Genomic DNA, 25,628 nt, shown 5'->3' on the forward strand with positions numbered 1-25,628 from the left:
TTTGAAACAGTTCCTCAGAGCTGCGAGGCTGTCTCCTAGGTATAAGACCACCAAATAAAACACAATTCTCAACTTTTAGGTTGTCATTCTTGACATTTTGCTTTTTCAGTGGACACTACGAGGGGCTGAATCCCAAGCTATGGTCTAACGGTGAGGCTCCTGTCGCCCAGAAGAGGGATGAAATTGCCCATAAACGCGCGGACTGCGACAGAGGAACAGGATCTAGGGATAGCGGTGCGGTGCGTCTTTGACAGTAAGATCGCGGGAAGATGCCTCGCCTTCTCAGTGTCAGTCCCCACCGTGGGTTTAAGTGAATTAAAGGGAGCTGGTCGACATCACGCCTGCGCGGCTCATGGACCCCTCCCCACCCGCCCCGACACAGCCTTGCTTTCCCCGCAAGCAAGCGTGGCCCGGAAACCGTTGTACGCTCCGCCGCGCACCCCAGAAACTAAACGGAGATTCCCCGGGCACATCACTTCCGCAAGCCGAGGGGGGTGCCCGGCACCGGAGGCAGGAGTCACTGCTGGGGTCACTGGGGAGTGTAGTCTTTAAGGCGGAGGCGTTAGCGAAGGACTCACGGAAAGGAGAGACCATTCACCCGGGGTCCTCTGTAAAAGAGGGGGCGGGGCGGAAATCTAGGCGCTACAGTGGCCATTCTTCCCTGGGCATTTAACGGAGAAGCTGCTCCCTCAGAGGCCTCTGGGCGCGCCGAGCATCCTGGGAGATGTAGTCCCGGCGCTTGTCCGAGGATTCTGGGTAGTGTAGTCCTGGTGCTGGGCTGAGGATTCTGGGTAGTGTAGTCCAGGCGTCCTGGCCCAGCTGGTGGCTGGAGTGACCCCTTGTTCCTCGCGGGTGAGTGCGGCGCCCGTGGGGCTCTAAGCTGCAGCCGTGCCCTTCCCTGAGCGGAAAGGTAGGTCCTGAAAGTCTGGGCTGTTGGCTGCACCTGAGGCTGGGGACTGTGCTGGTGCCGGGCAGAGGAGGCGACGGCGGGACGCGCTGTCGCGATTCAGGCCGTGCCCTCCCGGATGTCATATTTGGGATGTGAGCGCGCATCTCCGATGGACGTGGGCGAAGCTTAGCCGCGATGCCCGGTGGTGGCGGATGCCGGAATCCAGCCACGTCCCGGGGCTCCTGTGGGTGAGGACACGTTAGGCCTTGGCCGAAAGAGCAGTGATGATGGGGGCGAATCCCTCTACCCCCAAGTCCCTGGGGGCCAGAGGGTTGAGTAAGTTGGCATGGGGGCCTGATGTTTCCCAGGTGCTGGGATGAGGGCCAGCCCGCCGCCAAGAGTTTTGGTGGGTGGTTTGCCGTGGGCAGCATGTGCCTGGGATGGGCTGGGTATGGAACGGGCCACTTTGGCAGCGATCTTGGGTGTGTTTTTGACCGGTTGCCCCTGGATTCAGGCCTTGGAGGAAGAGGTTGTCTGAGGCCCACTGGGCAAGATTCTCAAAGGTCCTGGAAACCTGCGTTGACCACAGCAGTCACGGATGTGCACGGCTCCGGTGTTTCCGGACTGCGGGATTTTAAATTCCATTTTAAAGTTTTATTAGGGAGAGATTTTAGACAGAAATAAATAGAACTCTACAGACCCACATCCAGATGTAACCCTTGTCACCTGGAGAGCAATCTTGATTCGTCTCAAAATGACACACTGAGAAGCCTTACAACCCACAGAGTTTCCCTGTGCCTGCCCTACTTGAAGAGCCTAGCCTCGGCTGCCAGCTTTCATCCAGACTCTGTGACTTTGTAATGGTGTCACCTTGGATAAGGGACTGACTTCACTGTGCTTCAGTTTTCTCATCTGTAAAATAAAGGTTATAAATCGTACTCCATTGGGTTGTGAGGCTAGAATGAAGTAAGACGGTTCTGTGCCTGGAACCATCTCTGATGTGTACAGTCCTAAGTGCCCAGTGAGTACGAACTTTGCTTAGGAAGGTCAGAGGCAAGAGTGGGTCAGCTCAGGCCTGGTGTCGGCAGCCTTACTGGGGCAGGCTGTGTTCTCAGCGAGCTGCCCGCAGCCTTTTCTTCTGTGACAGGTACATTCCTGATGCCTTTAAGGAAAAGGAAAGTCTAAGGGCGTGAGTTTCCAGTGACTCTCCTGAACCTTACTGCTCTTGTGCTGCCCAGAGAGGAAGCCTGGTGGGCGAGGAGAGGGCTCCTGACAGCCCAGACTCACGTGGGGACTGCTCGCCTTCCGTGTGCTGAACCAAAGGTGGGTTTCCTTTGCTCAGCCTTGACATTTTGTGCCCAGCACGCCCCACCTGGGGATCAGAGCCCAGCTGGTTTCCCCAGGGAAATGGTCTGTCATAGGGGTGGCTGCTGTCCCAGGCCCTCTTGTTCAGACCCTGCGTCCTCCTTGACGACTGCCCCCTCCCCCCCATCCCTGTGGTTTGTTCAGGCCTGTGCACTCTCAGGCTTGTCTGTTGTGAAGGCCTCGGCCTTCTGTTCTGGTTCCATCCAGCGAGGCCCTCACTGCCTGTGTCCCCGTCCTGTCATCTCACCTGCAGTTAGCTCAGGAGGCAGCTCTAACATTAGAGCTTCCTGTAAAGTACCCACAGGGTGATCACTATACTCAAGAGAATTAATAGTTGTTTCGGTCAGAGCAGCTCTGTTCAGAGGCAGGAGAGGAGAGGTGTGTGGCCGGGGAGGAATTCCGGGGGACAGTGTCCCTGTCTCTGGCCCTCCCCCCGTTTCTGCCCTTGCGGACCTCAGTGAACACCCGCAGCTGGGCCTCTTTGTTCTTTCCAGGCTCACCTGCCCTGTTCTCTCAGCAGCACGTGTGCTGTGCCCTGGACTCCTCTCCTTCTGGTCTCCACTCCTGCTCCGCCCTCACTTTTGTCTCTTCTCCACCTTCTTGTCCCTCTCCCCACCTGCCTGTTGAATTGAGCACCTGAGGTCCACATACTGAACGTGCCACTCAGCCTGCTAGAAAGAGACCTTCCTAATCGTCTGCTTCTGTCCCAACTCCAAAGTCAGGATGCTGGGGTTCAAATCTCAGTTTTACCATGTCTAGCTGTGTGGCCCTGAGCTTGTTATTTCACCTCCCTGAGCCTTCTTTTCCTCATCTGCCAGATGGGAATCATCAGGCTGATGTCCACCTCCCAGGGATGTTGGAGGAGATAACCCTAGCAATGCAGTTACAGTGTGGGGCACATAAAGGCTAAGTAATTGTTAGAATTACTTTTAATGCCTCCAACTTCTCCAAGTCTCCTCCTCAGTGTCCTCTCTGACTCCCAACCTGGTCAGACCCTGCTTTACAGCTGCATAGAAGCATATTCCATTGTCTGCTTGTGTTTCCCCAAGCATCTCTGTTTCTCTGTCGACTGGTAATGAGCTGGGATGCTCTCCCCCTGCAGAGCACCCTGCACATCCCCGGCAGTGTTCCCAGGCTCCCTGTTGATGATGGGACCCTGGGGCTCAGGACTCCAGGGCTTAGGCTGTGTCATGACTATCTGACCCTCCCACTGGACCAGGAGGTGGTTGTTAGAGGGTAGGGTACCTCGTTTGCTCCTCTTGAGCCATTGATACAGTTCCTGTCACTGGGTTAGACTAAGCAGGTGAAGACACCAGCGTCTCTTTGCTAGGCCCCATACCCTCTCCACATGGTATCGGGCCTCTGCTTCTGTTGGTCCCTCTAGCAGGGGTGCTGACATTCTTAACCTGGTGCCTTGGGCCCTCCGAGAGCATACAGACTTAAGCCTGTGACTGGCACAGCATCACTTGTCGCACATTTGTAGGTGAAAGCAGGGATGAGGTCAGCCTGAAGGAGCACCCAGTGTTTGATGAAATAATTTGAGCTGCAAAATAATGATAATATTCTAATATAACCCCTAGGATAAGCTATGAATCCACACTGAAGTAAATAAGAAGGGACAACTCTTAGATTTCCCTGGTGATACAGTTCCTAAGAATCTGGCTGCCAGTCAAGGGGTCATGGGTTCAATCCCTGGTCTGGGAAGATTCCACATGCCTTGGAGCAACTGAGCCTGTGCTCCATGACCACTGAAGCCACCGCAGTGAGAAGCCTGTACACTGCCACGAAGAGTTGTCCCCGCTTGCCACAACTGGAGAAAGCCTGTGTGCAGCAACGAAGACCCAGCACAGCCAACAATAAATAGATTAATTTAAAAAAGAGAGAAGGGACAACTCTTGCTTACAGAATTCCAGCTAATGAATTTTGAAGGAAAGAAGGAGGTAGAACATTGTCATTTGGTCAACACTGCAGTAATAATGGTTGAAGACAGGTCCCACAAAATGATGCTAAAATTATTTGGTAAAAGGTTGAAGAGAAACAGGATATTTGTATAATCTCAAAGTATCTCTCCTAAGTTGTATATTAAATATAAAGGCAAAATGAGTGACTTGTAATGAAGAAACCCAGCAGACACTGTCTTAACCAAGTGATCAAGATCAAGGTTAACATCATCAGTAGTGAAACATACCAATATCATGACCGCCTATCAAGGGGTATGAAAACGACACATGACTTCTGAGACAATCTAGCGAAAAGTGAATTAGGTTCATTCTAATCATTTTCTTCTCAAATCTGATAAATCACACTTGAGGGCTGTTCTTCAAAAATGTCATTCATGAAAGAAGGAACGTCACAGATTGGAGGAGATTAAAGATCTATGACAGCTAAATGCAGTGCGAGAACCTCAGTTGAATCCTGGACCAGAAGAAGGGGGACATTAGTAGAAAAAGCCTGTTGAAATGTGGTCATGAGCTGTAGTTTAGATAACAGTAATAATCAATGTTAATCTGGTTTTGATCATTGTAGTATAGTTTTCTCAGATGTTAACGTTAGAGAAAACTGAATTAAGATTACATGGGAATTGATATTTTTGCAACTTCTAAGTCTAAAATTCGAAATGAAAAGTTCTATGGATTCATTAGTCTTACAGTGAATTGGATGTTGGATGAGTTCTGTTAAAGAATACTTCAGCATGTATAAATGCAATCATGTTTTTTCTCCTTGGTCCAGTTCATTAATACAGTATATTACAGTAATGAATTCCCTCAGTTCAACCAGTCTTACATTTCTGGGCACTCTGTCTTGGCGCAATTAAAAAAAAAAAATTTTGTTTAGTTATTTATTTGGCTCCGCTAGGTCTTAGTTGTGGCATATGGGGTCTAGTTCTTTGACCAAGGATCGAACCCAGACCCCTGCATTGGGAGTGTGAAGTCTTAGCCACCTGACCACCCGGGAAGTCCCTGAAATATATCTTATTGCTTTGAATGATATTCTTTTTGCCATGCATTTAAAGTCATAAAATATATATAACATAAGACATACCATCTTAACTGTTCTAAGTCTATAGTTCAGTATCGTTAAGTACGTTCATATTGTTGTGCAGCCATTCACACTGTCCATTTCCAGAACTTTTCAGAATGAAACTCTATCCCCATTAAACAATAACTCAGTTTCCCCTTCCTCCTAGCTCGTGTCAACCATCGTTCTACTTTGTCTATATGGATTACTCTAGGTACCTCATATAAGTGGAACTATATATTTGTCCTTTTGTATCTGGTTTGTTTCACTTAGCATAGTATCTTTAATGTTCATCCATGTTGTAGCATATGTCAGAATTTCTTCTCTAAGACTTCATAATATTCCATCATATATATACATACACACACACACATGCACACACACACACGCACACACACACACCACTCTTTGTTTATCCATTTGTCTATTGACAGACACTTGGATCACGTCTACATTTTGGCTATTGTGAATAATGCTGCTCACGTGAGTGTACAAATATCTGTTCAAGTCCCTGCTTCCAATTCTTTTGGGGAAATACCCAGAAGAGGAATTGGTAGGTCATATGATAATGTGTATTTTTAAATTTTTGAGGAACTGCTGTGCTGTTCTCCATAGTGCTTGCAGCATTGTATGTTCCCACCTGCAGTGCACATGAGTTGAATGATGATTTTGAAAAGTCTCATGGAAGTCTGGTATATTTTTTGTCTAGAGTCACTTAGGAGTTTTCTTGTTATTCTTCAGAGCCTGATAGTTTTTCCAATAGATAGATACCTTGAAGTTGTTGGCTGTGTGTCAGTTTTTCCCTGGTACTTTGTAGGCCCTTCATATTTTGATTCAGGTCGTCTTTTTTTCTCAATTTTTACTGTGGTACAGTTGATTTACAATGTTGTGTTAATCTCAGGTGTACAGAAAAGTAATTCAGTTATACATACACATATGTTCATTCTTTTTCAGATTCTTTTCTCATATAGGTTCTTACAGAGTATTGAGTAGGGTTCTCTGTCCTATATAGTAGGGTCTAGTTGGTTACCTGTCTATATACTTTATATATTATATATTGTAGTGTGTGTATGTTAATCCAAAACTCCTCATTTATTCCTCCCCCCACCACACACACACATTTCCCCTTTGGTAACCATATATTTTGTTTTTAAGTGTGTGAGTCTGTTTCTGTTTTATAAATAAATTCATTTATATCATTTGAAAACCTTAGTTTCCAGGTATGAGTGATATATTTGTTTGTTTGACTTCACTTAGTATGATAATCTCTAGGTCCATCCATGTTGCTGAAAATGACATTATTTCATTCTTTTTATGGCTGAGTAATAGTCCATTGTACAAAGATGTACTACATTTGAAAACAGTTTTATTTACTCATAGCTGTGCTGGGTCTTCACTGCTGCTTGGCTGTTCTCTGGTTGCGGCAGGTGGGGGCTGCTCTCCAGTGGTGGTGCACGGGCTTCTCATTGAGGTGGCTTCTCTCGTGGCAGAGCACGGGCTGTAGAGCGCAGGTTCAGTAGTTGTGGCACACAGGTTTAGTCGCTCCAAGGCATGTGGGATCTTCCCAGATCAGGGATGGAACTCGTGTCTCCTGTAGTCACAGGACTCCTTGCCACTGGAACTCGTGTGAATACAGGTGGATTCCTTACCACTGAGCCGCCAGGGAAGGCCTGTGCCGCATCTTCTTTATCCATTCCTCTGCTGATGGGCATTTAGGCTGCTTCCGTGTCTTGCCTGTAATAAATAGCGCTACAGTGAACACCGGCTGCATCTTTTCGAATTACGATGTTCTCTGGATATGTGCCCAGGAGTGGGGCTGCTGGATCATGTGGTGGTCCTATGTTTAGTTTTTAAAGCACCTCCATACTGTTCTCTAGAGGGTCTGTTACCAGTTTTACATTCCCATCAACAGTGTGGGAGGGGTGCCTTTTCTCTACATCCTCTCCCGTATTTATCATTTGTGGACTTTTTGAGGATGGCCATTCTGACTGGTGTGAATTGTATTTTTGATTTCCATTTCTCTAACAAAAGGTCTGTCTAGTCAAGGCTATGGTTTTTCCAGTAGTCATGTATGGATGTGAGAGTTGGACTGTGAAGAAAGCTGAGCTCCGTAGAATTGATGCTTCTGAACTGTGGTGTTGGAGAAGACTCTTGAGAGTCCCCCTGGACTGCAAGGAGAGCCAACCAGTCCATCCTAAAGGAGATCAGTCCTGGGTGTTCATTGGAAGGACTGATGCTGAGGCTGAAACTCCAATACTGTGGCCACCTCATGCGAAGAGTTGACTCACTGGAAAAGACCCTGATGCTGGGAGGGATTGGGGGCAGGAGGAGAAGGGGATGACAGAGGATGAGATGGCTGCATAGCATCACCGACTCAATGGACATGAGTTTGGGTGAACTCTGGGAGTTGGTGATGGACAGGGAGGCCTGGCGTGCTGCAGTTTATGGGGTCACAAAGAGTCAGACACGACTGAGTGACTGAACTGAACTGACCAATTAGCGATGTTGAGCCTCTCTTCATGTGTCTCTTGGCCATCTGTACGTCTTCTTTGGAGTATATGGCTGAAACTTGAAGACATTACGCTGAATGAAATAAGCCAGACACAAAAGGACAGACACCATATGATTTCACATATTTGTGATACCTAGAATAGCCAAATGCATGGAGACAGAAAGTAAAATGATGATTGGTTACCAGGGTTTGTGAGAAAGGGCATTATGGTTAATGGTCACAGAGTTTCAACGTGACATGATGAACCAGTTCTGGAGATGGATATTGGTGGTGGTTGTACCACATTAAGTGCGAGCATGCTTAATGTACTGAAATGTACACTTCAAATGGTAAAAATAGTAAAATGCTTATGTATATTTACAATCATTTAAAACCCACAAGCCGCTCCTACGCTCGACCTGTTCTGCATTTCTCCCACTTTGTGCCTTTTATTCCTTCCAAATGGTCCTCCGTCCCAGGATTCAGGCTTCCTCTCCTCCTTGGCTCGGGTGTCCTCTTCTCTGCTCCCCATACACCTCCCGGGAACACCTGGCACATTTCTCGTCCCTAGACTCCTGTGCTTCGTTCAAGACCAAGTTCCTGGGCCTCTTGTGAAAACCTCTCCTGATGTCCCTATTCCAGGGTGCTTTCCACTTAGAAACAGTGTTACGATAAAGGCAGTGAAGTTGGGCAGGGTGTGAGAATGGCATGTGAGATGAATCCATGGACTCAATGCCAGCGAACGTCCACCCTGAGCACCACAGTGTGGGACAGGACGTTTAGTGGACTGTTACCCACAGTTGAAAAAGCGGAGATGCTAGCTGATGGCTGGGATGGGCTCCAAACCAGGGCAGTAGCGTTCAAATTCGTGCTTTTCACCATTCCCTGCTGGTGAGTACCTCTTAGGGAAGGAGGGCCGGAGAGGCTGTGGGATTGGGGGAAGGACTGAGCTGTGTTTGGTCTCCGCCATAACTGAATTGTGTGAACCTCAGTCATTCGGATGCTTCAACACTAATACCATGGTTCAGATGATTCTTTTACATTCTTTAAACTCAAAAGTGTGGCGCTTTCCCTCAACATAGAGTTAAAGTTCCTGAAAGTTACAGGCTCCTATTTCTGTATGTATTCTCCAAATCAGCCCACCTAGGACCTTGAACGTGCTGACAAGTGCCACTGCCAGATGGGGAGTGGGCTTTAAAGATCTTGGCAATACAGAGCACCAGGGTCAAAGGCAGGATCTAGATCTCTCACCTGCCTCCCCCGGGCAGCCTCCCCCTTGCCCCTTACCCTGAAGCCTGGGCAGGGCTGGCTCCTGGGTGAACAGGGCTGTTTTGTGTTATAGGCACACATGGCATTCAGAGATGTGGCTGTGGATTTCACCCAGGATGAGTGGGTGCTGCTGAGCCCTGCTCAGAGGTCCCTGTACCGGGAGGTGATGCTGGAGAACTACAGCAACCTGGTCTCACTGGGTAAGCCTGCATGTCTCAGGACCCGGGTCCTGGCTGCTGGCAACTTGGAGCAGCCCTCTTGGTTTCTGGCCTTACCTTTGGGTTGGACTCCAAAGCAGAGACACTCTGTAAGCGTGTACAGGTGTGTATACATGTGTGTGATACTCCGCATTTCTGGCCTTTTCCCGCAGGCTCTCTGGTAAGCATGGCATCTCTTCCTAGTCAGTATCTTGTAAACGAGGGAGGTGTTCTCTCACAGCATGAGGTCGGGTCAGTGAACTCCCATCCTGGCTTCCCTTCCCTGGCGGGGAGCTCACCACTCTCAGATCTTCCCCACCACCTTTAGAAATCCTCGCCCCTGGTGTGGCTCTGAGTGCAGGATAACCTGCGACCATCTTGTTCTCTTTTCCTCTGAGCAGGCATTCCGTTTTCTAAACCAAAACTCATCACCCAGCTGGAGCAAGGGAAGGAGACCTGGAGAGAAGAGAGGAAATGCTCGCCCGTCAGCTGCCTGGGTGAGTGGGGACACTGGGTGGTTCAGAGGGCTGGGGGTGGGGAGGTCTTTCTGCTGGCCCCCTGGCCACTCACCGTGTGCACTGCCCTGCTGGCCCCCTTCCAGACCTGCAGCCGCACTCGAGCTTCCTGGTGTCTCGTCTCCCTGCACTGGGTTTGCCGTCTCTGCCTCACTTAGTTCTCTCCCACATACATAGTCTGGCTCTTGTTACTATATTTTTAAAAGGATATTTTCCCTGGATTAGAATTTTAGATTGGCTTATTTTTTCACCACTTTAAAGATACTGTTCCCCTGTTCAGGCCTCCCATTGTTTCTGATAAGAAATCAGCTGTCATTTCCACAGTTATTGCTTTGTTTTTTCTGTTACTTTTTAAACCTCTGGCTACTTTCCGAGTTTTCTGTATGTTTGGTGTTCAGCTGTTTGACTGCGATGTCACTGAGGAAGTGAGCTGCTTTTCTTTGAAGTTTTCCTGTCATAGCATGTGCTCAGATTTTTGAATCTATAAATTTATGGTTAGAGCCACATTGGGGAGATTTTTGGACATTACTGTTTTGTTCCCTTCTGTTTCCTTCTGTTTGGAATGATAGTTACATGTGTATTAGTCCTTTTTACATGGTCCCACAGTTTACTGATCCTTTTTTTTTAAAATAACTTCCCATTTTTTAACTTTTTGGAATGATAGTTACATGTGTATTAGTCCTTTTTACATGGTCCCACAGTTTAGTGAGCCTGTCTCTACTTCTTTTTTTATAACTTTCCATTTTTGTGATGATGCTTCCTAATTGTTCATTAATGAAGGGCAGATTTTCCTTTACCTTCTCTAACAGAAAAGCAGATACTTAGAAGATACATTTTTAAGTGAAAAATTGCAAAACAATGTTTATTACATAGTTGGGTTTGTGTGAAAGACTGTATCAACATGTATATGTGAACAGAGACATCTGCATTATTATTGACCGTGATCAGTGGTTAGCTTGGTGGGTAGAGAATTGGAAAGAGTAGTTTCTGGGAAGTTTTTTGGCTTGGCATTCTTTTTAAATGATAGAGGAATAGATAACTGTAGGGAATTGTGTGTCTTTTAGCTTCTAAAATACTTTCATAATAAAGAGGAGTATATGTTTTCTTTTTCTGTAAGAGATTTTCTTTCTATCTCTCAGTTTTATCCAATTTGAAAGCTTAATTTTTTCTTAAAATCAAGGGAAATAGCATATCTAATAGAAGTCATATTTTTCAAGTTGTTTATATCCTTGTTTTTGGTCTGCTAAGAGTCATAGCAGATTACTCGCCAATGTCATTGTAATTTATATGAAATCCCCCATTTATTTCTAAGTTTTTGCTGTATATTTCACTTCAGTGTACTGTTAGGCATGTAAAGGTTCATGACAATTTTATCTCATTCATTAATGAAGTTTTTAATGTTAAAATTCTTTTGTTCTACATTATATTCCTTAAACTTTCATTTTTTCTAAAAAAACTTTTTTAAATTTTATATTGAAGTATAGCTGATTAACAATGTTGTGATAGTTTCAGGCGGACAGCGAAGGGACCCAGCCATACGTATACGTGTATCCATTCTCCCCCAAACTCCCCTTCCATCCAGGCTGTCACATAATATGAGCAGTGTTCCCTGTGGTGTAGAGTAGGTCCTTGTCAGTCATCCATGTTAAATATAGTCGTGTGTTACGTATCAATCCTATTATTTCTTCTTAGTCTTAGCACCTGCTTTGTTGTGGCTCTTTGTTTTCTAGAGAGTTTTGGTATGGTATTTAATGTGATTTGGGGTGTCATGTAGCTGCTATTGCATTTTCTGCCAAACCAACTCTTATCTTTGAATAGAGACTTTGGCCCTTTCACATTTACTGGAACAGCTGATGGATCTCATGGGACTTACTTAGGGGCAGACTGTAGGGCAGGTACAGAGGCACTTAGGGAAGAGCTCAAGGTAGAAGAAGCATTTCTGTTAGCTCAGGCACCAGAGCAGTCGAAACACAGCACCAGAATTCATGGTAGAAGCAAAAGGTTTTACTGTGTTTCTGGAGGCTTGCAGTTCTTGGTTGGCGGAGGTGTTGGCAGTTTACACAGGAGGTCTCCCTCCTGAACTTTGAATGGTCACCTCCTCACTCTGTCCTCACCTGGCCTTTCTGAGGCTGCACATCCTGGCTTTCCTCCTACAGGGAGGTCACAGACATATTGATTAGAGCCTTATGACTTCTTTTAACCTTAATCACCTCTTTAAAGGCCCTGTCTCAGAATACAGTAGCATTCTATCCTGATGGAATAATTCTAGAATGTAGATGTATACACAGTTGGTTTTCAAAAGTTCAGTGCATCAGTGAAGGCAAGTGTTCAGGCAGATGCGGTGAAGTCTGGACCTGGTTCCTCAGACTATGTGATCCTGCATTCCCGCCAGCTGAATAGAACCAGCGGTGCTGAAGCAAGGTGTTCAGTGTTGACATCTCCTTACGAGAGGTACTATAAGAAGAAAACTTTTATATTGATTCCTGGTGCCATTTTTATTTAGGTTAATTATGGAAATTAACAAGACTCGGACTGATCCGTGGCACCAGTCATTGGGGGGCCTAGACCGTGTGTGTGTTGTCTACTGCTGAAAGCCTCCTGAAGTGAAAGTGAAAGAAAGTGTTAGTCACTCGGTTGTGTCCAACTCTTTGGCGACCCCATGGACTATAGTCTGCCGGGTTCCTCTGTCCATGGAAATTCTCTAGACAAGAATGCTAGAGTGGGTTGCCATTTCTTCCTCCAGGGGCTCTTCCCGACCCAGGGGTCAAACCTGTGTATCCTGCATTGGCAGGCAGATTCTTCCCTGTCTGAGCCACCAGGGAAGCCCTGGCTTGTGGGAATTCTGGTCCAGAGTAGTCCTCTAATAACTATTTGTCAGCAATGGCACCCTACTCCAGTACTCTTGCCTGGAAAATCCCACGGACAGAGGAGCCTGGAAGGTGGCAGTCTATGGGGTCGCTGAGGTTCGGACACAACTGAGCGACTTCACTTTCACGTTCATGCATTGGAGAAGGAAATGGCAACCCACTCGAGTGTTCTTGCCTGGAGAATCCCAGGGATGGGGAGCCTAGAGGGCTGCCGTCTCTGGGGTCGCACAGAGTCAGACATGACTGAAGCGATTTAGCAGCAGCAGCAGCAGCAGCAACAGGACCCTCCAGGTTCAGGTGTCTCACACGTGGTATCTTTAGCCACTCCGCTGTGTTGCCTCCTACACCAGGGTCTTCCAAGCTCAGGGACAGCTCTGTTCTTCCGCCCCATCCTCAGGGAGACAGGGAAAGACAGACACGTTTCCATGTGGGTCCTCTGGTTAGAGCTCTCTTGGTCACAGACAATCCCTTTGGACCCTGTTTGTGTCACTGGGTGGTTGTGCATTAGGAGGTCGTTGTAGTAGGTCCTCTGCAGGAAGTCTTGCTGGGTGGCCCTGAAGATGTAAACATTTTGAAGAACAAGGAATGGAGTCTTAACCATCAGACGAGGCAGAACTGCTTTGGCGGCTCCACGTCTCAGTTCTGACTCCGACTCTTCTCTCTGCCACAGAACCAAAGCCAGAACTCCACCTCTGTCCGTCCTGCCCTCCGGATCTCTGCAGTCAGAAATTCCACGTGCAGCAGGTGCTGTGTAGTCCCCCACCCTGGATCTTCACGTGCTTGTATGCCGAAGATCCCGTGCAGCCAGGAGACCTGTGCCTGGAGGACCAGCAGCAGCAGGCCGCTGGTGGTAGTGCCTGGATCGAGGAAGCGGAAGGGCAGGAGAGGGAAGGTGCCCTGCCTTTGTTTGGAAAGACAGAGAAAAGTACTGTAGAAGTATTCCCCAGGCCACCCCAGAGGCAGCCAGTCTTCTCTGGGGGTGGGGTCCCAGGTATGGAGATAGAGGCCGGCCCGGCACAAATGGGGACCCCTGAGGAAACAGACAGGCTGTTGAAGAGGATCGAAGTCCTGGGGTTTGGGACTGTCAACTGTGGAGAGTGTGGACTGGGTTTCAGCAAGATGACGAACCTGCTCAGTCACCAGAGGATCCACTCTGGGGAGAAGCCCTACGTGTGTGGGGTGTGTGGGAAGGGCTTCAGTTTAAAGAGGAGCCTGGACGGACACCAGAATGCGCACTCAGGGGAGAAGCCCCTCCTGTGTGGGGAGTGTGGGCGGGGCTTTAAACAGAGGTCGAAGCTCATCATACATGAGAGGACACACTCTGGTGAGAAGCCGTACATGTGCTGTGAGTGCAGGCGAGGCTTCAGCGATAAGTCGAACCTCATCGTCCACCAGAGGACACACTCTGGGGAGAAGCCCTACGTGTGCCAGGAGTGCGGGAAAGGATTCAGCCAGAAGTCAGCCGTCGTCAGGCACCAGAGGACACACCTGAAGGAGAAGACCATCGTGTGTGGCAACTGTGGGCTGGGCTTCAGCGACAGGTCGAACCTCATCTTGCACCAGAGGACACACTCAGGGGAGAAGCCATACTCCTGCAAAGAGTGTGGGTGGTGCTTCCAGCAGAGGTCCACACTCGTCAACCACCAGAGGACACACTTGAAGGAGAAGCCTTACATGTGTGGTGTGTGTGGACACAGATTCAGCCAGAATTCAACCCTTATCTCGCACAGGCGCACACACACTGGGGAGAAGCCTTACGTGTGTGGGGTATGTGGGTGGGGCTTCAGTCTCAAGTCCCATCTCAACAGGCACCAGAACTCGCACTCCAGGCACAAGCCCATCGTGTGCAAGGACTGCGGGCGTGTCTTCAGCCAGCAGTCCAACCTCATCCGACACCAGAGAACGCACTCGGGGGAGAAGCCCCTGGTGTGTGCGGAGTGCGGGCGAGGGTTCAGCCAGAAGTCCAACCTCGTGGAACACCAGAGGACGCACTCCGGGGAGAAGCCGTACGTGTGCAGGGAGTGTGGGCGGGGCTTCCGCCACCAGTCAGGCCTCATCCGGCACTGCAGCACGCACACAAGGGAACAGCCGTTCAACTGCCGGTGGTGCGGGCGAGGCTTTGGCAACAAGTCCGCCCTGCTCATGCACAAGTGGTCACACTTGGAAGAGAACTCCTATCTGTGCACAGAGTGTGGCCAAGGCTTTCCCCACAAGAAACAACTTATCCTCCACCAGATGACACACCAGGGGAGGACGCCGCACGTGTGCAAGGCATGCGGGCAAGGCTTCAGCCAGAAGAGCCACCTCAACAGACACAGGAGAAATGTGTGCCCACCACAGACCACCGTTTCAGTCTGACACTGAGGCTCCGCCGGAGCATCCTCCTGACCCCCTCACCCGCTCAAGAGCGCAGACTAAATCAAAACATTTTACACTCTTCTTGAAACACATTCCCTAAGCGGTCAAAAAGACATTTGAACTCAGTTTACTTCCTCTACCCCAAGTCGTCGTGTTTGGGGCCTTTTGCTCTAATAAAACTCTGCTGCTTTACAAATCTGTGGCCTCAACTGTGTCTCTCATTCACTCACCTATAAAGGTAAAGAATCAGGGGTGGTACAGAAATCTCGAGCTTCTGAGGCCATGGTTCTGCAGTAATTCAGTCCTTTGGATGACCTAAGAACTGAGTCAGTCTGATTCTTGGACAGTCTGGTCCTTTGTAGAGGGAGAGGATCCCGGAACTGTGTTCAGGGGATATGGGCAAGGGAGGGGGTCTTCCAGGAAACACAACCTCCCCTAAGCTGCTCACTCTCACCTGCAGCCCCCGCCCCACTCTCCCCCAGCTCCTGTGGCAGCCCTACTGGCTTGCCTCCTCCTCGCTCTCAGATGTCTCCACTTCTGCCTTTGCTGAGTCAAATCAGCGGTTAGGACCACTGCTACTGCTTAGAGTTAGGGTAAACACACCACAAATAATTGTGAGTCAGCTGGTTAACCTAGAAGAAATGAACAAACATCTAAACACTTAAATCATGTATAAGCAGGAAATCTGAACAGACCAGCATGAAGAAGGAGATTGAGTTAGTAATCAAAAACCTTCCAAAAAAGCCTGAAATCAGATGGCCTTATTGGCAACTTCTAGCATTTAAAGGATTAATACCCATTCTCAAAATCTTACCAAAAAAGACTTCCTAAATCATTCTGTGAGACCAGTATTACCCTACTAGCAAAACCTGACAGAGACAACACAAGAAAACTACAGACCCTAACCCCTATGGATATAGAGGGAGAAACCCTCGACACAGTATTAGCAACCAAATCCAGTAGCATATGAGAAGGATTTTCACACTGTGACTGAGTGGTTTCCTGGCTCAACATAGCAAAATAGCAAAAAAAGTCAATACATCATGTTAATAGAATAAAAGCGGGGGAGAGGGGGGGGAAGCAAACACATTCCATTTATATGAAATACCCAGGATAAGCCACAGCAAAGAGACAGAAGGCATGATAGTGGCTGCCAGAGACTAAGAGAAGAGGAAATGGGGATGACTGTTCCCCATTAACAATAAAGGACTGCCCTTGTGGGTAATAAAAATGTTGTGGAACTCGATGGTAATGATGGCTGCAGAACATTGGAAATGTTAAAAACCATTGAACTGTGTACTTTAAAAACGGTCAAAATGGTAAAGTTTATATTACCTGAATCTTAACCTCAGTTAAAACTTTTAAATCTTACCCACTCAAATATTGTCATTGGATGAAAAATAAAAGCCTGGGGCCACAAAAATATCTGGGACTTAAGAATTGCTGACATAAGATAAAACACAAGACACACTCAGTAAAACCCTAAACTGGCAGCGACTGCATTTCAATTGTTAAAAAAAATTAAGTTTTCCAATGCAAATTCTTTGTCATATTTGGAAGCAACTCAAATGAATGAGAGAAATGGTTCTGAGAAACCAGAGGCTTTGCTCTATTTTTAGATCAGAGCTGATTGTTTGGGATTGCTAAATCCTCTGAGTGTCTATTTATTAATCTGTTAAGTGTGAAAGCAAACATTTCAGAAGCAGGTGTAGCTACCCTGCTGGCCAGCCAGACTAAGTGCCCGGCTCTATAATGTCAGTTTGGGGAGAAGAAAGAAAGGAAAATGTAGTGTTCTGATCTCTGCTCTCAAGCTGCATACAGTATTATCGAGAAGAACTCAGTCCTTACGGAATACCAGGACAGTCCACAGCGAAAGGCCGTGTCTGTGCCCCTGTGTCTCGGTCCTCCCGATCAGCCAGAGGGGCTTTGCACAGAGGAGAGGTGTAGCCAGGGATGTTCTCATCAAAGATGGGGAACTGCCTGTAGGATCAAGGAATGATGACAAGGACCTAGAAAGTCAGAGGAGAGAAAGCCGAACCCAGGAAAAATCGGAGGGAGAATTTTTAGGTATGAAAACAACAGCTATAGATTCCACAGAAGAAGACTCCTGTGGCTGGACTTTAGGAGGTGTATTAGGGAAGTAAGATAAATTGTTACAAATGGTCAGGTCAAATCCTCAGTTCAGTTCAGTTGCTCAGTCGTGTCCGACTCTTTACGACCCCATGAATCGCAGCACGCCAGGCCTCCCTGTCCATCACCAACTCCCGGAGTTCACTCAGATTCACATCGATCAAGTCAGTGATGCCATCCAGCCATCTCATCCTCTGTCGTCACCTTCTCCTCCTGCCCCCAATCCCTCCCAGCATCAGAGTCTTTTCCAATGAGTCAACTCTTCCCATGAGGTGGAGTTTCAGCTTTAGCATCATTCCTTCCAAAGAAATGCCAGGGCTGATCTCCTTTAGAATGGACTGGTTGGATCTCCTTGCCAAGGATCTCTCCAAGGGACTCTCAAGAGTCTTCTCCAACACCACAGTTCAAAAGCATCAATTCTTCAGCGCTCAGCCTTCTTCACAGTCCAACTCTCACATCCATACATGACCACAGGAAAAAGCATAGCCTTGACTAGACGGACGTTAGTTGGCAAAGTAATGTCTCTGCTTTTCAATATGCTATCTAGGTTGGTCATAACTTTTCTTCCAAGGAGTAAGCATCTTTTAATTTCATGGCTGCAGTCACCATCTGCAGTGATTTTGGAGCCCCAGAAAATAAAGTCTGACACTGTTTCCACTGTTTCCCCATCTATTTCCCATGAAGTGATGGGACCAGAGCCATGATCTTAGTTTTCTGAATGTTGAGCTTTAAGCCAACTTTTTCACTCTCCTCTTTCACTCTCATCAAGAGGCTTTTTAGTTCCTCTTCACTTTCTGCCATAAGCGTGGTGTCATCTGCATAGCTAGGTTATTGATATTTCTTCTGGCAATCTTGATTCCAGCTTGTGTTTCTTCCAGTCCAGTGTTTCTCATGATGTACTCTGCATATACGTTAAATCAGCAGGGTGACAATATACAGCCTTGATGTACTCCTTTTCCTATTTGGAACCAGTCTGTTGTTCCATGTCCAGTTCTAACTGTTGCTTCCTGACCTGAATACAGATTTCTCAAGAGGCAGGTCAGGTGGTCTGGTATTCCCATCTCTTTCAGAATTTTCTACAGATGTAGACAAACGTAGCTGACTCCAAGACCCTGGAAAACAGTTCGGGCCAATGTTTTGTCTAGATTCCGAGCCACTTGGAGGACAAGCAGATCTTAAAACAACCTTGATTAGTGCTGGCAGGTAAGGTCGATTTGACTCATCACCCATGGTATCACTGCCCCATGCCAGGGACTGGAAGGAGGTACCAAAATCTCATGCCTGCAGATGTTTGGTCTCTGGGGAGATGGGCATGTGACTGGGGAGAACTGGTTGGACAGGTCATCTCTGTAGAGGGAGGGGCAGACGGGCTGGGGTTGGAGCCTACCAACCCGGAGCTGAGGAGTCAGGCAACGCTCTGGGGCCCTGGTGGGATCTCAGAGCAGAACCAGAGAAGAGGCTGTGGTGATGGCTAAGGCCGCTGGTCCAGGAGACCCGGGCAACTCAGGAAGGGCATTTGGGTTTCTCATGAGGACAGTTGTGGGTGCCAGAGTTGTGGGGGAGGCCAGGCCTGAGCAAGGGCAGGGCCAGGAGTTGGGTCACAGGGTTGGGACCACAGGGCAGGCATCATGCCAGCCGGTGGGTGTGGGTGACCTGGGCACAGAGGGCGTGGGGGGCCCACGGGGTATGTACTGGCATTGCCCTGGCGAACGGTGACAGAGAGCCAAGCAAAGTGACTTGGAAGCCCATCAGTGCTGAAGGCAAAGACCCCAGAAAAGGGACAAGACAGGAGTGAAAAGAGCAGATTCAAGGACTGGTCCTCAGTGCCCCCAGAGACCGAGCACCGGTATCTGCACAGAGCAGCAAGGGAGGCCACCCTGGTCACAGGACTGCGGCCTGAGGGCACCCTGACAGAGGTAGGGACTCCTGGGGCCTCCCTGCAGCTGGGGGTGGCTGGAGAGGCTGCAGGGAGGAGACCCCGGCCCTGCTGGGCCACTGGCAACCCTCAGGCAGGAGGAACCTTGTCTCCAGGCCCGTTGGGTGGGAGGGCCCGAGGGGAGACAGGCCCCCTACAGCCCCCGCCCTCCCTGGCTTGTGGGCGATAGCATGTGCTGGGCCCTAGGCTCTGTGCTTGGAGTCGTGGGCCTCACCTTTCAGAACTGGAACCAAGTGCTTATTGACAGAAGTCACTGGCCAAGTTCAGTTCCCAACGGTGGGGCCTTCAGCTCCAGGAGGCCACCATCAGCCCCACCACGTGCAGTTTGCTTCTTTAAAACCACAAGAGACTCAGCTGTTTCGGGTCTCTGCCCTTGAAACACTGTTTTAAAGGGCTCCACTGATTAGGTTAGGCCCACCTGGGACAACCTCTTTTGATTAAATCAATTAATTGCTCTTGTTATTTTTAAATGACATCACAGGCTCTTGTCACCTCTGCCACATAAGATAGTCCAGTCTCAGGAGCAACTCCCCTTGGTATTCCCAAACACGTGACTCACTGGGCATCACCTCGGACCAGCCTGTCTCGCCTGGTCCCCGGCATGTTGTACCCCCATTTGAGAAAGAAAGAGAGTGAAAACGGGGCTGAATATCAAAGAAAAAGGACAGTGGACTAAAGCAGTGCATGAGCCAAGAGTTCTCCAGAGAAACAGAGCCGATGGGATAGACGTACACTATAATAGGGAGAGATTTATTACAGGAACTGGCTAGCGCTCCTCGTGAAGGCTGAGAATCCTCACCTCCTGATGTCTGCAGCTGAGACTCAGGGAAGCTGGCCACCTGGTTCCAGTTTGAGTGCAGAGGCCAGAGAACCAGGAGCATGGGTGGTGTCGGCCTAGTCTGAGGGCAGGATAAGGGGTCCCAGCTCAGGAGCCAGGCAGGGGGCGTGAGTGCTCCCCTCCTCCACCTGGTTGTCCAACCCCCACCCCGTCCACCCGTGTGATGTCATCACGGCAGGAGCAGGGACAGGTGGGCGCACCTAGGAGGCTAGGGAGGCGGGGAGCGGGTAGGGCTTGGAAAGAAGCTTGGGGTCCCCTGTCCTGTGATGAGGAAGTTGTCCAAGGCCTGAGAGCACTGGGGGACGAGCGGGTAGTAAATTTAATTTCTTCAACATGAGCCAAATCTGGATCTGTTTGTTGTATAAATGTCCACTTAAAATAGCTAAGAAAATGGCCAGAAAAAGAGCTAACAGCTAACTCTGAATACTTCGTTGACATGCTTTCTATATTAATCTATACAGTAAGTATCCGTTTTAGGCAACCTTGGTGGAAAAGGAAGGAAAGTGTTTTTTCGAGCTTGCTGACTGAGGACAGAGCCTCCTTCAGACCACCTCTCACTGACTCACCTGGATTCATTCTGTGTACTTACTCCCCACATGGCCCCTCAAAGTCCTTACCTCTTTCTTTTTTTAAATTAATTTATTTTAATTGGAGGCTAATTACGTTACAACAGTGTAGTGGTTTTTGCCATACATTGACATGAGTCAGCCATGGGTGTACATGTGTCTGCCATCCTGAACCCACCTCCCACCTCTCCTGATGGTCCTGCCTCTCACACCCTGGGGAGCTGAGCACAGCGGGAGCCATGGGAACGGAGGTGGGTGCTCCTGGGGCAGGGGATCCAATCAACAGCTGAGCCTGGCTTCACCCTCAGGGTCCTTCCCTTGAGGGGACGCCGTCGGCTGCCCGCCTTGTGGGGAAGTCACTAGAGCAGCCCGGGAGGTGGCGGCTGGGGGCGGGGGGGTGGGGTGTGGGTAGGTGTGTGTGTGTGCATGGCCACTGGGGGTGCCCCCTTCCCCGCCCCACCTCGTCCTCTCACAGGGGTTGGTCCCCAGTGAACACCCACCCTCTTCTGCCCCAAAGTGTCTCAGTACCCGCTTCTAGAGGGCCTCGCCCTGAACAGGCTCCACTGTGAGGGGCCCCGGCTGTCCTGAAAGATGTGAGGGGAAGGGAGACGGGTCGGGGGTTCACTTGACTCCCCTGTCCACTGCGCCCTTTATGTGGCCACTGGGCCTCTGACCTTGGAGCAAGGGTCGCTGCCGTTCAAGCCTACAACCCCACTGGGGCTCCCGTCTGACTCTTCACCCGTCCCCTGCAGACAGGCGTCCACCCTGGGAAACGAAGTGCAGGCGGCAATGCCAGCAGCCACCCTGACAGGGTCTATACCTTATGGTCATGACTTAATTATTCTAAGTTAACGAATATCCTATTTTCAGAGGTTCACAGAAACAATTCTGAGACTCTGTGATGGCAACGTCAGCACATTAGGACGAAGACTGAGACGATAATCTGAAAAAAGGAATGAATCAAAGTTTCACATTCCTGTAACTGGTTTATTTGAAGCTTACCTGTCACACAGAGAACAAGCCATAACAATGTGAATATCGGTGAGTTCAGCTTCATAGGGAAAGACTGTAATAAGCTCAATCTTTATGCACTAATTTGGAACCAATTTACTAGATATATTAAGCAAATAACATGCAGAGCAGTATGTGGTTTCCCGCTATTTGTCTTAGAAGAAGGGACAGAATATAGGTGTGTTACTTTCACTTAACGTTTGCGTGTACTCTACACGAACACATACATATATGACATACACTTGCTTATATAATCCTATGCTACTTTTGGAAACACACAACTGACACGGAGGTCACTGGTGGTCTGAGGAGGGATGTGAGTGGTCTTGGGGCAGGGATGGGAGGGAGACTTCACTACACGATTTTACACTTCTTTGCTTAGAACCATATGCAATTATTGGGAAAGACTGAAGGCAAAAGGAGAAGGGGGTGGCAGAGGATGAGATGGTGAGATAGCATCACCGACTCAAGGGATGCGAATCTGAGTAAACTCCGGGAGAGAGTGAAGGATGGAGGAACCTGGCATGCTACAGTCCACTGGGTCACAAAGAGTTGGACGCGACTTAAAGACTGAACAACAGCAGTGTGCAATTACTGTGTACTGAGAAATAAATTAAGATTCAAGAGCAAATTCAAAGACAAGCAGCAACACACCACTAGTGTATACTACGTTCAACAGGATCCAGGGCATTTGGGGAAATACTCAGGGAGTGTGGGCATGGGTGGTTTACACTGTCACATAATTTTTTAAAATCTTATGAGTGGCTCTCAAGCCCAATTTCCAAACCTCGAATATGCATTTGGAAGGAAGCGAACATAGCACAGCCAGAGCTGGGTGGCCTCTCTGAATGATGCCCATGGGGCCCTCGGGCTTAGCGTTCATCCAGGCCAAGCTTAGCAGCAAAGAGCGAGGTGACAGGCTCATCCCCAGTTTCCAGGGCCAGGTCGTACGCTGTCTGGCCTCTCGCGTTCTTCTTCTGGACACTGGCGTTGCATCTGTGAAGGAAAATGGGGGTGAGCTGATGGATTCCAGTCCCTGAGCCTCAGGGCCTGACTTCTCCCTGCTGCTGAGGCTCCTGGGCCCCCGTCCCAAACTTCCCCTGAGAGGCCACCATGACCCAGCCCTCAAGGGCGGCTCTACCCTGAGCCCTTCTGACGGGCTCTGTGATCTCACGCATCCAATGCCAGTCCTGACAGAGGGTTCCCATAGCCTCCACAACCCACAACCAGGTGGATTTAAGGGGGGAAGCATTTTCATTGTGCTTTGAAAAGCTCTTAGTGCCTTGGGAGCCATGGTGGGATGGTGGCCCCCATTCACTGGGTCAGCTGTTTGGGCACCAGGACCCCCTGAAATCCTCATAGACCAACAGGGGGATCACCGTGGCAGTTGGGGTGTCCCCCAGAGGCCAAGGAACGTACCCCAGTAAGGCAGCGATGCACTCCCTTCCTGCCCGGCCAAGCAGAGTTGCTTCATGAAGAGCTGTATTTTGGAGCCTGTTTGGGTGGGAAAAAATCCCTGGCTAAATCCTTGGTTAGCATCCTCGAGAGACTGGAGAGGGGCAGGCACAACGGGGCCTTGGTTTCACCCATGACCTACTTAACTAACCCAGGAAAATCTCCTGACTCTCCCCTTTCTGCTCCTTTCCTTGGAAGATTAGCAGGGTAAGCTTTGATATCAGAGAGAAAGTTTTATAGTGAGAAATCCCACAAGGATCTGGTTTGTAGTCAATTTATACTAATAAAACACTATGTTGGTATATTTTCTGCAAGAGTTCATGGAAGTGTGGGACATCGTCTCACCCTTGGCTTGAATCCTGGCGACTGTCCTATGACAATACCTTTCAGGGCTGAGGCTCCTATTCTTGTGTGGGGACAATGACCTTGGCTTCAGTGAGTGTGGCTTGTGTGATATGAAAACAAACACCAGCCTTAGAGCCCTGAGGGCAGGCCTGAGAGGTCAGACAGCATATTTTGCCATGTGCCAGACTCTCTCTCCACGTTGCCTGGTCAGCGTGGCCCAGTGAGGGAGCAGTGGCTGTCACAGTGGAGGAAGGGGTGGTACCTGCATTCCAGAACTCACGAAAGGCTCCTGATCAGAGGTGGCAGGAGTGATGGAAGGTGGGTGTCATGGCTGGAGACAGAAATGAGATGAGCAGCTGAAGGTCTGCATTCTCCTGGCCCCTGGTCCTTCCCTCGACACCACCACCCTGTCCCCTGCACGTGCAGATGTATCTGCAGCCATAAACGTATCCCAGTGGAGAAAAAATGTGGTGGCCTCTTTTCTGAAGATGATACATGGAGCCTCTGGTGAGAACCAGGTCAGCAACTCCCATGCCCAGAGGGAAGCCTTCCATTTGTCCCAGCCTGAAAGTAGCTTCACAGACTCGCCAAGCCCCCCGTCATTTGATAAGCTCCTGCTATATACACAGAATTCCCACCCACCTAGCCCATTTCCCATTCGCAAACCTGAATGGATGATAAAGGATTGTGCACATCTGAGAAAAACTGGCAGCATCAAAGAGAAAAAAGCCGAGACACAGAAACATGAGAAATTTAAAATGACTTAAGACGACATAAGACAAAACCAGAGGCTGTGAAGAAGCAGCAATCAGAACCAAAAGGCACTCTTAGAAAGTAAACTTCCAGATGTTCAAGTTGGATTTAGAAAAGGCAGTGGAACCAGAGATCAAATTGCCAACACCCATTGGGTCATAGGAAAAAGCAAGAGAGTTCCAGAAAAACATCTACTTCTGCTCTATTGACTATGCCAAAGCCTTTCACTGTGTGGATCACAACAAACTGTGGAAAATTCTTAAAGAGATGGGAATACCAGACCACCTTACCTGCCTCCTGAGTAATCTGTATGCAGGTCAAGAGGCAACAGTTAGAACTGGACATGGAACAACAGCTGCTGCTGCTGCTGCTAAGTCACTTCAGTTGTGTCCGACTCTGTGTGACCCCATAGACAGCAGCCCACCAGGCTCCCCCGCCCCTGGGATTCTCCAGGCAAGAACACTGGGGTGGGTTGCCATTTCCTTCTTCAATGCATGAAAATGAAAAGTGAAAGTGAAGTCGCGCAGCCGTGTCCAACTCTTAGTGGACTGCAGCCCACCAGGCTCCTCCATCCATGGGATTTTCCAGGCAAGAATATTGCAGTGGGTTGACATTGCCTTCTCCTGGAACAACAGACTGGTTCCAAATAGGGAAAGGAGTATCTCAGGGTTGTACACTGTCACCCTGCTTATTTAACTTATATGGAGAGTATATCATGCGAAATGCTGGGCTGGATGAAGCACAAGCTGGAATCAAGATTGCTGGGAGAAATATCAATAACCTCAGATATGCAGATGACACCACCCTTATGCAGAAAACAAAGAAGAACTAAAGAGCCTCCTGATGAAAGTGAAAGAGGAGAGTAAAAATGATAAAAAGTGAAAATATTAAAACTCAACATTCAGAAAACGAAGATCATGGCATCTGGTCCCATCACTTCATGGCAAATAGATGGGAAACAATAGAAACAGTGACACTTTATTTTCCTGGGCTCCAAAATCACTGCAGACAGTGACTGCAGCCATGAAATTAAAAGATACTCGCTCCTTGGAAGAAAAGCTATGACCCACCTAGACAGCATATTAAAAAGCAAAGACATTACTTTGCCAACACAGGTTCATCCAGTCAAAGTTATGGTTTTTCCAGTAGTCATGTATGGATGTAAGAGTTGGACCATAAAGAAAGCTGACCGCCAAAGAATTGATTCTTTTGAACTATGGTGTTGGAGAAGACTCTTGAGAGTCCCTTGGACTGCATGGAGAGCCACCCAATCAATCCTAAAGGAAATGAGTCCTGAAGATTCATTAGAAGGACTGATGCTGAAGCTGAAACTCCAATACTTTGGCCACCTGATGTGAAGAACTGACTTATTAGAAAAGACCGTGATGCTGAGAAAGATTGAAGGCAGGAGAAGACAGGGATGCCAGAGGATGAGATGATTGGATGGCATCACTGACTGGACGGACATGAGTTTGAGCAAACTCTGAGAGTTGGTGATGGACTGGGAAGCCTGGCATGCTACAGTCCATGGGATCACAAAGAATTGGACACAACTGAGTGACTGAACTGAACTGAATTGAGGAAGTAAAGAAGCTGACTGTTGAAATAAAGAGTAGCTAGCAAGA

At 48.6% G+C, this 25,628-nt stretch overlaps 2 protein-coding genes and 1 long non-coding RNA gene across 14 annotated transcripts in view; 2 read left to right on the top strand and 1 right to left on the bottom strand.

Moving 5' to 3' along the window:
• Positions 787–15,165, top strand: ZNF133 (zinc finger protein 133). 2 transcript variants are annotated; one of them, XM_018057236.1, is made up of 5 exons: positions 787–910; positions 2,037–2,212; positions 9,106–9,232; positions 9,631–9,726; positions 13,282–15,165. In XM_018057236.1, exons 3-5 carry the CDS (start codon positions 9,112–9,114, stop codon positions 14,967–14,969), a joined length of 1,905 nt encoding a protein of 634 aa, XP_017912725.1. In that variant the 5' UTR covers positions 787–910; positions 2,037–2,212; positions 9,106–9,111; the 3' UTR covers positions 14,970–15,165. The 2 variants fall into 2 exon arrangements, with proteins under 2 accessions (XP_017912725.1, XP_017912724.1); XM_018057235.1 differs by having other exon boundaries at positions 791–2,212.
• On the top strand, positions 20,595–22,081 carry LOC108637388. Its single transcript, XR_001919006.1, has 2 exons — positions 20,595–20,690; positions 21,310–22,081. It is a non-coding gene; the product is annotated as an uncharacterized LOC108637388 (long non-coding RNA).
• The window catches only part of DZANK1 (double zinc ribbon and ankyrin repeat domains 1), a 50,775-nt gene continuing 46,552 nt past the window's right edge, over positions 21,406–25,628 (bottom strand). For 10 of the 11 annotated variants that reach the window (XM_018057241.1, XM_018057238.1, XM_018057243.1 and 7 more), the window contains 2 exons: positions 22,870–22,944; positions 21,406–22,446 (listed from right to left, as the gene is read on the bottom strand). In XM_018057241.1, the coding sequence (XP_017912730.1) occupies positions 22,323–22,446; positions 22,870–22,944 (199 nt within the window). In that variant the 3' untranslated portion in view covers positions 21,406–22,322. The remainder of the gene's footprint in view (positions 22,447–22,869; positions 22,945–25,628) is intronic. The other variant, XM_013968603.2, reaches the window with a different exon arrangement.

This window comes from Capra hircus, chromosome 13, assembly GCF_001704415.2.
Source record: "Capra hircus breed San Clemente chromosome 13, ASM170441v1, whole genome shotgun sequence".
NCBI lineage: Eukaryota > Metazoa > Chordata > Mammalia > Artiodactyla > Bovidae > Capra > Capra hircus.

What these genes read in the sequence shown, in the direction of transcription:
- ZNF133 (XM_018057236.1), top strand. Translation starts at nt 9,112, where the DNA reads ATGGCATTCAGAGATGTGGCTGTGGATTTCACCCAGGATGAGTGGGTG. An exon ending in CAGCAACCTGGTCTCACTGG is followed by an intron (nt 9,233 to 9,630) that starts GTAAGCCTGCAT and finishes TCCTCTGAGCAG; the next exon opens with GCATTCCGTTTTCTAAACCA. An exon ending in CTCGCCCGTCAGCTGCCTGG is followed by an intron (nt 9,727 to 13,281) that starts GTGAGTGGGGAC and finishes TCTCTGCCACAG; the next exon opens with AACCAAAGCCAGAACTCCAC.